The sequence below is a fragment of the Camelus bactrianus genome, chromosome 12 (assembly GCF_048773025.1).
Source record: "Camelus bactrianus isolate YW-2024 breed Bactrian camel chromosome 12, ASM4877302v1, whole genome shotgun sequence".
Taxonomy (NCBI): Eukaryota; Metazoa; Chordata; class Mammalia; order Artiodactyla; family Camelidae; genus Camelus; species Camelus bactrianus.
This window is the reverse complement of record NC_133550.1, coordinates 6,927,666-6,937,984: the sequence shown is the minus strand read 5'-3', so window position 1 is coordinate 6,937,984 and position 10,319 is coordinate 6,927,666. Positions and strand designations below refer to the sequence as shown.

General features: G+C 52.5%; 1 protein-coding gene across 2 annotated transcripts; it reads left to right on the top strand.

Moving 5' to 3' along the window:
• The first annotated feature begins 1,259 nt into the window (after nt 1-1,259).
• RDH16 (retinol dehydrogenase 16) lies at nt 1,260-10,240 on the top strand. Of its 2 annotated transcripts, none has more exons than XM_010946273.3 (5): nt 1,260-2,957; nt 4,928-5,242; nt 6,919-7,177; nt 7,933-8,096; nt 8,644-10,240. In XM_010946273.3, the coding sequence occupies exons 2-5, from the start codon at nt 4,930-4,932 to the stop codon at nt 8,859-8,861; spliced, it is 954 nt and encodes a 317-aa protein (XP_010944575.2). In that variant the 5' UTR covers nt 1,260-2,957; nt 4,928-4,929; the 3' UTR covers nt 8,862-10,240. The 2 variants fall into 2 exon arrangements, with proteins under 2 accessions (XP_010944575.2, XP_074230673.1); XM_074374572.1 differs by lacking the exon at nt 1,260-2,957 and adding an exon at nt 4,493-4,578.
• Nucleotides 10,241-10,319: the final 79 nt, after the last annotated feature.

The following is a 10,319-nucleotide window of genomic DNA, read 5'->3' as shown; positions in this document are numbered from 1 at the left end:
ACATTTAGGCTGTTTCCATGTCTTGGCTATTGTAAATAGTGCTGCTGTGAACATTGGGGTGCAGGTGTTATTTTGAAGCTGGCTTCCTTCTGGATATATGCCCAGGAGCGGGATTCCTGGGTCACATGGTAAGTCTATTCCTAGTCTCCTGAGGAGTCTCCATACTGTTTTCCACAGTGGCTTTCCTTTCTTCCCTCTCTCACTCTCAGTGATTTGGATGTCTTCTTTTACAATTCTGTGTTTATTCTTTTTGGAATTCATGGTAGTCATCACCTTTCCAGTTATGAGTTTCTCATTTTTGTAACATCCTTCTTCTTTTCTATTTAGAGTAGACCTGTCAATATTTCTTTTAGCATGGGTTTAGTGTTGCTAACCTCTTTCAATTTTTGCTTGTCTCTGTGAAGTTCTTTATCTCTCCTTCTATTCTTAAGGACAGCCTTGCTGGATAGAGTATCCATGGCTGCATCTTTTTTCATTCAGGACTTTGAATATATCTTGCCACTCCCTTCTGGCCTGTAGAGTTTGTGTAGAGAAATCAGCTGAGAGCCTGATGGGGGTTCCCTTGTAACTCACAATTTGTTTTTCTCTTGCTGCCTGTAGGATCATTTCTTTATCCTTGACTCTGGCCATCTTGATTATGGTATGTCTTGGTGTGGGTCTGTTTGGGTTCTTCCTGTTTGGGACCCTCTGAGCCTTCTGTATTTGGATATCTGATTCTTTCTTTAGGTTTGGGAAGTATTCAGTCATGATTTCTTCTAATACCTTTTCAATCCTCTTTGTTCTTCATTCCCCTTCTGGGACTCCTATCATGTGTAAATTGGCACGCTTTATATTATTCCATCAGTCCCTTATATTGTTTTCATTGTTTTTTATTTGTTTTTCTCTCAGCTGTTTTGATTGGGTGCTTTCTGTTGTCCTGTCTTCTAGGTCACTTATTCATTCCTCTGTGTTATCTAGCCTGCTTTGCACAGCCTTTAGGTCAGCTCTCATCTCAGCAAATGAGTTTACTAATTCTGCTTGGTTCTTCTTTATAGCTTCTATTTCATTTTTGACATATTTTATATCTCTAAACACTATCTGTTTTAGTTCCTTCAGTACTTTGATCACTCCTTTTTTGAAATCTTGATCTAGCAGGCCATCAATGTCTATTTTCTTGATCGTGCTTTCAGGGGATTTCTCTTGATCTTTTAATTGGGAGTGGTTCTTCTGCTTCTTCATCTTGCTCATATCTCTCTGGCACTGTGGCTTAAGGAGTATCAGTTATCTAGTTCTCCTGGAGAAGGTGTGCTCTTAATGATTTTATTGAGAGGTCTTTGTGTCTTCGCCCTATTTCACAGACTCAGCTTGCTGTTTTCAGAGGCCCTCTGTTGGCGCCCTCGTCTGTGCTGCTCCCAGTGGCTGTCGGCTAGCAGATCATGAACCCTCCCAACACTGGGTCTGGTGCTGAGCTCTTACCCGGTGGGCAGGCGGGTCACTCCCCCTACCGTGCCGCAGTCAGATGCTGCGCTTGGGCGGGTGAGACAGGTGGGCGGATCGTGCCCCCTCCCAGCACCGTGGTCAGGTGCTGCGTTCCTGCCAGGAAGGCAGGTGGCCGCCCGCCCTCTTCTGGCGCCGGTTGCTCTGCTGCTCTGTGCAGCTGTGCGCTCCACCTCAGGTCGGTGCTCCGAAGGCGGGCTCGAGGAAGACTGTGGAACGGTCCTGCCCCTGCTCCCTGCCACGTGGTGCGAGTTCTCTGAGGTGTCAGGGCAGAAAGATCCTCTCTGCCTCGGGCTGTAAACAAGTCTCAGTCCTGCCTAGGAGGATGCGGAGCCCCCAGGTAGGGATTCAGGTCTTGGCCCCGCCCCCGCCAGGGCGCTGCGCACAGGAGGAGATGGCGGCTGTGGCTGCGCCCGCCTCTCTTCTTGCAAGAAGTGCCAGTAATGGCAGCGCAGGTCTGAGGAGACAAAGGCTACGGCGCCCCTCCCCCCAGGGCACACCAGCCGTGTTGCTTTGCTTTTTTCACAATTTATGGGGGACTGAGGCTGTTCTGCCCGTATCCCCTCCCAGCCCTGGCGCGCAGCCCCCTGCAGTCCCCCGGGGCTGCCTCAGCGCAGCCGCCCCTGTCCTCTGCCGGGCTTGGGCGGCCTGTCCCAGCCCTCGGCTTGCGTCTCGGGCTGGGTGTCGCGGGGACCCTTTGTGCCTGTTTAACTCAGTTCTGTTGGTCAAGGGGTGCTCGGGGCAGATTGAGCCTCAGAGGCTTCCCCTCCGTCCCGCTGGCCTCTCCATTGGAGAGGGGGAGACCCAGCGAATGAGCGCTAGTCCTCCTTTGCCGCTCCCTCCCTGCGGGATTGATCCCGCACTGTTTTGATATTTGTTCTTTCTTTTTCCCTACCAGATTTTTGGTGTATTTGTCTTTTGAAGAGGGCGATGTTCTGTTGGAGTTCATTGGGTGCTCTAGTTGGCTGGGTGGATCCATAGATGTGAGTTTTGGTGTATTTGTGGGAGAGGGTGAGCTACGAGTGTCCTTCTACTCTGCCATCTTGGCCCCGAGTAGGGACAGATATTCAATACCTGGAGGCAAGGTTACTTCTCTTCACTGTGGGACATCACTGCAGGTAGCAGGGCTGGAGGTGTGTAGAGCTTGAAACAAACTGGCACAGTGGGTCCCAGCCCTGCCCATTCCACCTCCCTTTTGTTGTCTAAGCTCTCTCTCTTCAGAAGAGCCCTCCTGGGCGGAGAAGAGGGAATGAGTGCCTGGGGAATGGTGCTCTTAACTCTTGGCCCTGGTTCCAGCTGAGATTTTGCCTGGTGCCACTAGGGGGCGCGTGCCTCCCCTCCAGGGTGCCCAGTGCTCAGAGCTGCTGCCCCAGAACAGGTGCAGCTGCCCCTCCCAAGACTTCTGGGCAGAGATTTTAGTCCTTGAGCCTCCCTGCCACGGATTGCCTCTGAGAGACCTCTCCTGTCTCTGAAGCTTTCAGGTGAGTGGGTGTCATCCTGGCTTCTTCTGTCTCTCACTGCTCTTTCCCAAGGTTCCTGGGGTTGTTCCCACGGGGGATTGGTCTGAGAGCCCTGAGGCCCCCAGGAAGTGGTTGTGGCGCTCTAGGGTCCCCAAGAGAGAAGCAGAGGACATGAGGGCTGGGACAGGTTTGCTCCATGGTCTCTTGGAAACTTATGGTGAAGGACTTTGTGGTCATTGAGGGAAAGAGCTCTTGTCTCTTCCAAGAAAAGAAACCATGATCTTATCCCTTAGCAAAGTTTGTGTTTGCCTAGGGTTTACAGGTCACCTAGGCTTACTGAGAGTTTCCTGGGTGCCGTCCTCCCTCATGACCGTCTTCCTCCTCGCCCTCTGGGAAGCCCTAGTAGGAGAAGAAGGTCCTGCTAGTCACCCAGGACGCGGGGATGGTCTCAGGTCTGTCAAACCAGCCTTTGCCAGTTCTGCTACCAACTCCCACCTTGAGGGACAGACACTTCCAGGACTACCATCGGTTCCCTGCAGAGAACAGTTACACCTAAAGGCTGAATCTGCACCCCCGTGGGGATTTTTCCTCTTCTGGGTGAGGTGAAGGGCAGTTGAGCCTCTGTATCTTTGCTGGAGCCTCTCCTTCCCTCCTCGTGCCCCTCGTCTGTCCTTACTTACCAGTCGCAGCTGTGACCACTGTGGACAGTGAGGAGATGCCCTGTGCAGGGAACCTGGCTGCTTCTGTCCCTGCCCCGGCCCCACGCAGCACCGTCCCCTGATGGATTCACCCCCTTTAATGAACGGCATCCCCCACCACACCATGAAAGCCCCTCCATGTGCAGCTGTCCTGGGGCCCAGTCGCCAGTCCTTTCTTTAGTCTCCTGTGAGGAGGTCCTTCCACCTCTCCACAGTCTCCGTGATACAAACTAAAGAACCATCTTTCCAGTTATTGGGGTTACAGCCCTCCCTGCTTGGGGAAGTTAGCTTCATGTTTTTGGTCATGGTTCAAGTCAGTCTTTTCTTCCTTTGGGGTCTCAGTATGTGAGTGGTCTGGATTCTGGGTGTGTGGCTGGGCAGGGCCAGCCTCAGCCCAGGGTGGGCAGAGGCAACGTCGCCGGGCCCCCAGGGCTGTGGACGGGGCATCCTCACGGAGGGAGAGGGGAACAGGTGTCAGACCAGTTTTGTGTCAGTCCCTCCATCAACCCTCCCAGCATCTGGGACAAATCTCACCACTGTGTGCGTCCCCCCCAATTCTCTTCTTGTCCCCTGTCTTTGCCTCTGCGATCAGACTCCTCCACTGCTCTTCTGAGCCCCTTTCTGCCCCAGAGAACTACTTTATCAGGAAGAGCCCTTGGATCCTTTTGCCTTGTCCCTCTAATCCTAGAGGGGCTGACAGGGGACATAGTCATCGGGAGTGAATTCTGAGTGTTGAGCCAGAGGAAGAAAGGAGGCTCAGAGACTAAGTCAGCTGCCCAAGGTCACACAGCTGGTTGGCAGCAGAGCTGGGTGTTGAAGCCACATGTGTCTTGATTCCAAGTGTATCCTCTTTGTAAGAATCCCCAGTAGGTCAGGGAGACGTGTGTCCCAGACTTGAGCAGGAGAAAGGGAGGAGGACAGTTATGGAGCATGAGACCAAGACCGTAAGTGTTCCTAAGCGTGTGTGTGGGGGGGTGTTGAGGGGGTGGACAGAGGGAAACAGGGAGGAGTGGGAAGACCAAGAAAAGGTGTTTGGAAAAGATCCTCAAGGGGTTGTTTGGAAAGGCAATGGTGTGGATTAGAATGGTGTCAGTGTACCAAGGAGCGTGCATTTGGGGCCAGAATCAACACTACTCACTAAACAGGTGAATAGGCCAAACTTGAGGACCCCATGCCAGAGAGCCTGGGGGCTGGATGGCAAACCAGCTCGGTGTGTGTCCTTCAGTCCTCTTGTTGGAACACTAGGCAGACTCCAGCTTTACCCCAACCTGTCTGTGTGTGTCCCCTGCAAAGCTATGTGGCTGTACCTGGCGGCCCTGGTGGGCCTGTACCACCTCCTGCGCTGGTACCGGGAGAGGCAGGTGGTGAGCCACCTCCGGGACAAGTACGTCTTCATCACGGGCTGTGACTCGGGCTTCGGGAACCTACTGGCCAGGCAGCTGGACCTGCAAGGCCTGCGGGTGCTGGCAGCGTGTCTGACCGAGAAGGGGGCCCAGCAGCTGAGGAAGCAGACGTCTGACAGGCTGGAGACGGTGATCCTGGATGTCACCAAGACAGAGAGCATTGCTGCGGCCACCCAGTGGGTGAAGGAGCATGTCGGGGACAGAGGTATGGCCCATGTCTCTCAAGTCTGGTCTTGTCTCTCTGTAAGGGGAAGCCCTTGTCTGGTACCTGGCAAAGATTCTCTGTGTTTTCCCGCACTTGAAGCCCCACCTCATTCCAGACGTCTCCCAGCTTAGTGGGGTGGACGTGGGGCTCTGGCTGGAAGGGTGCATGGGTTGGGTGGGGCTGCCCTGGAGCTGGACTGTATTCTCAGGACTTTAACATGTTCTTGCTGGTGACCCATAATCATGTGTTTTGGGTTTAAATGTCACCCATTTCAGATGATGTAGCTGAGATCAGGACTCGTTCTAGGTCTAGCAGGGCCATCACTTTCTCTCTGTTTCCTGTTTTTCTTTTTTTCTTCTTCTTTTTCATTTCTAAATATTTTACAATTCTGCATGTGTTTTACAAGGGAGGTAAAGAACTTAAATTTCTTTTATCTAAGTATAAATGTAAAACGTGATCATTGTGAAAAATCAGAAAATTTAGGGATAAAAATCAAGTGCACTCAGTATCTCGCTACTTAGACACAAGTACTGTTAACATTCATATATATGTGGTGTTATGGTTTGCACATAGTTGTTATCCTGTTCATTTCATTTAATGAGCATTTTAACAACATAATAAAATTGCTTCAAACACGTAATTTTAAAAGAATGAGAATATTCTATCCTTTTGAATAGCATTACTTACAAAAATACTATATTATGGTATGGTAAAAACATTACTTCCTCCTTTTTGTTCATTCTATTCATCGTAAATGATGTTTGGTAAACTATTCTTTACTCAAATCTCTACTCTGTCATTATGTATATTGACTGGGTTCTTAGAAGTCAGAATCTGGTGAACGTCCCATAAGGTCAGGCCAGTTCCTGAGAGGCGGAGGGAGTGAGCTGTGTGTGTCAGTGCTTCTGCCACCCTTGCCCCTACTCTGAATTCCTCCTTCTGCTCCCCTCAGTTCTGTTGGTTGGTAAGTCTTCAAGTCCTTGAGATCGTGTCTTTGGGTCTTCAAGAGAGGTTTCCGTGAAGCTGAGTGAACTGTACACTGATGGGGGTCGGGCCAGAGTGGCCTCCTGTGTGGGTAGAAGAGAGGCTGGAAGAGAGGGTGGCACTTGCTGGGACAGGGGTTGAGTGCTGTATTGGGGGAGGCAGTAAGGAGGCATCCTTGCCTCCCCCTGAAAGCCTGCCTCTGGGGACTCCCCAGAGCCCTGCAGGAACATTGCTCAGTATTGATGCAGGGTGTTTGAGGGCTGGTCCTCTCAGACTTGACCTGTCTCCACATTCCCCCAAACCTAGGGTTTCAGATCTGTTTACTCAACCAATCTGTACTCAGACATACAGGTGTGACAACGCAGAACTTAATTCTCGGCGGTCCAGACTGTGGACACAGCAGACTCCCTCCTCCTCAGCCCCTGCCTCCGTCAAAGCTGGGCGCTTGCGTGCTGCCCCCTGGCAGCGGGCTGGGCCCGGGGCCCTGAGCCCGGAGGAGGGCGCACCTGTCGTCCAGCACTTACGGGGCTGCTCTGCCCTGACCCTGGCAGCACGCTGCTATCTGTCCCAGCTGCTCCCCATGCAGCCTCTCTCCTAAAGCCCTCGCTGGACTGGAAGGTGATTTGGAACCCGAGCTGAGCCCCCGCTCAGGGACAAGCATGATACTGCCCTCTTGCCCTCACTGTTCCCAGGACTCTGGGGCCTGGTGAATAACGCCGGCATCTCCATACCCACCGCACCCAATGAGTGGCTGACGAAACAGGACTTCATGAAGATCCTGGACGTGAACCTGCTGGGGGTGATCGAGGTGACCCTGAGTCTGCTGCCCCTTGTGAGGAAGGCGAGGGGCCGTGTGGTCAACGTCTCCAGTGTCATGGGCCGGATTTCCCTGTTTGGTGGAGGATACTGTGTGTCCAAGTACGGCGTTGAGGCCTTCTCAGACTCCCTCAGGTACTGGCCTAGGACAGAGCCCCCCGCCCCCAGTCCCCCTGCTCTGTGCTTCTGGGACGGGGTAGGGGCTGTGAGCGAGGCCTTTGACAGGGGTTTTCTTTCTTCACAGACTTAGAGTCTCTTTGCCCCAGAACCTTCTCTCTTGCTTTTGCCAGGCATTCACTGGGAAGCTCCTTTTAAGTTCTTGGTATCAGGATGGGCTCCAGGAGTATAGAGATCAAGTGAATGTACCTCTGCGCTGGAGGAGGGCCCAGAATTGGAAAGTGAGGCAGAATTGTCACCAATATAACTTGACTACAGGGTGTCCATATACATCACTGCTTTGCTGTGAGGTTGTGGGGAGCCTGGAAGGCAGTGTAACCCCGTGGAAGCAGTTAATCAAGGGAGCTAATTAATTGTATCAGTGGTAGAGAGTCTAGTGGCTGCAGGGCTGGGGGTGGCTTGAGTGTGGGGTGGGGAGTGACCCCAGGTAGGGAGACGCTTCTCAGAGGACATTTTGACAGCACAGCAGATGGATGGCCAGGGAGCTGACTGGCGAGGAGAGGAGAGAGGAAACTGAGGAGTGTGGAGGAGGTAAATTGTACAAAGCCCGGTGACTGGCTGGGTGCCAGGTGAATATGAGGAGATAGCATTTAAGGGGCACCTTGCAGCACAACTGGTAAGATTGAGAAGTATAAGCACATGTATGGAAAATCTTGGGAAAACGTTTCTCCCGCCCTCTGACGTTCTTGCCTTTATGCCTGTCTGCACTGCAGGAGGGAGCTCTCCCACTTTGGGGTGAAGGTGGCTATGATCGAGCCCGGTGTCTTCAGCACCAATATAACCAACATGGAGGTATTTTCTCAGAGTTTCCGGACAGCATGGGATCAGGCCAGCCCAGAGGTCAAGGAACTCTATGGAGAGACGTTCGTGCCCACCTGTGAGTGAGCTGTCGACCTCGGGGAGAGAAGCAAACCCTTGTCTGGAAGCCTGGGTCATCATTAGCGCCCCCTCCAGGCTCAGGTCCATCCTCCACACTCTGAACCCCCCCAACCCCCACAGTGGGGACATCCCCAGGGTCCCATGTGGTGAACTGGTGACCCAAGGAAAGTATCCAGGCCTTGTACACCCGGGGACCACTGTCTCCTCTTACCTCTTAGTTATTTGGGGATGAAATTGAGCCAAGGAGGGAAGACATCCACATACTCACGGCAGGATGGTGTTAGCGCCAGGCTGGCTTAGGCACCTAGATTTCCAGTGTTTGTGGAGAGCTCCGGTTTATGCGGTGCACACATTCCCAGGAGTCGAGGCGGAGGGGGCTAGCGAGGACTGTGACAGTGGGGTAAGACTGAGGACACGCTCGAGTGAAACCCATGAATTGCATTTGGAGTGTAAGTGCTTTTTTAGGAACTTTTTTCTTTAGTGTATCTGAAAAGTGGGAGGGTTGAGACCTGAGAATAATTTGGACGGTGTCTCCCTCTGAACAGTCCTGGAGTCACTTGAAACACTGAAACCAAGATGGTCCAAGAATCTGTCCTTGGTGACGAACTGCATGGAGCACGCCCTGACCGCCTGCCACCCCCGCACGCGATACTCCTGTGGCTGGGATGCCAAGCTCTTCTACCTCCCCATGAGCTACATGCCCACCTTCCTGGTGGATTTCATGGCCTACTGGAGCTCCCCAAGGCCTGCTCAGGCCCTGTAGCCCCAAACTAGGGTGCATGGGGGGGTGGGGTACTATGTGAGGGAAGGGATGCATCAGTGAAGGGAAATGCAGTGGAGAGGGGATCTCGTGTCACCAGGGAGACCTGTCTCTCCTCCCTCTCCACCTCCTCCCCAGTCTTCTCGTGGGACATTACTGAGGACTTCGGGGATATTAGGAGGAAGGAACCAAGTTTTGTGGTGAGGAACAGGGACCAATAGTTCATTTCTGTGTCTAGTTTCTTGATCAGTCCCTTTAGGCTCTGAGCCTTATGGCACTCCTGCCACCCTGAGGAATCCACACGTTTTGGGGGGTGTGAGCTGCTGGAAGTGTATCAGCCCGCTCCCCCCTGCCCCTGTCCACCTCTGCTGGGGTGCCTTGGCCCTGGCCAGCCTCCCCCTCCCACAGGATAGAAATGGCCTTGGGGAGGTAAAAGCCTCTCTTCCTTGATGACACCTGTGGACAGGGGTGAGAGGGGGCAACCACCAGCCTGGCACATCAGCCCAGGTGCCAACACAGCTGTGGCTGTGAGGGGGTGTCCTCAATAGGGGTCCTGACACAAGACACAGATACCAACTTTTGATTTGTCATGAAACCATGCATTTCCAATTATTATTTTTTCGTTAAAACAAAAGTTGGAAAGTTTACCCAGGCCAGTGATTGGGACCAGGGCCCTGGGGAGCAGCGGGTTGTGGATCCAGGAGAGGAAGAGTCCGGTGCCTTCATGGAGGGGAAGGGTGAGCGGACGGCCTGAGGAGGGGTTTGAAGAGGGAAGTGAAATCATCCCTTCTTCCACAGACGTGAGGGTATAATATATAATAACAATCTTTCCAGGGTTTGTCAAGGGACCTGGGTCACAGGGTTAGAGCCAAGGATGGACCCAGGGAGAGGTGTCTTAGGACTGCAGGGCCCAGACCCTTCCCTGGCAACGTGTAGCCTCTGGCTCCGCAGAAGCCTTTCTGTGGCCCTCCCTCTGTCCCCTCCTTTCGAGTCACTGTCTTCCATCCTTTGCCATCCCCGCGATCCCCAACCTAGATCCCCTCCCCGACCCTCAAGGGGAGGGGAGTTAATTCTGTACCCGTCTTATGTTTTCTGCTAACCTTTACTGAGCACCTACTGTGTGCTGGGCAGGAATTCCCTTGGTTTCCCGGGGCTTCCCGAATCTGTGTCACCGCTGCTCTCATGATACTCTGTATGGACTCAATGGAGAAGGAATTTGCACAGAGTCATACGGATTTCCAGGCTGAGTACCAATTTCAGTTGGGAGGTATCTCCCAGTCATCTTAACTCACCTTCCTCATTATAAAAATGAGGTTATGGGGACTTTGGGGAATTTTATGCCTTTGAACAATATTTTATGATATTATATACCTTAAAAAGCATTGACTTATACAGTCATTTGAAATGTCATCTAAGTAAACATTTACTGAGTGGGTTTGACATAAATGCAGACAGTGTGAA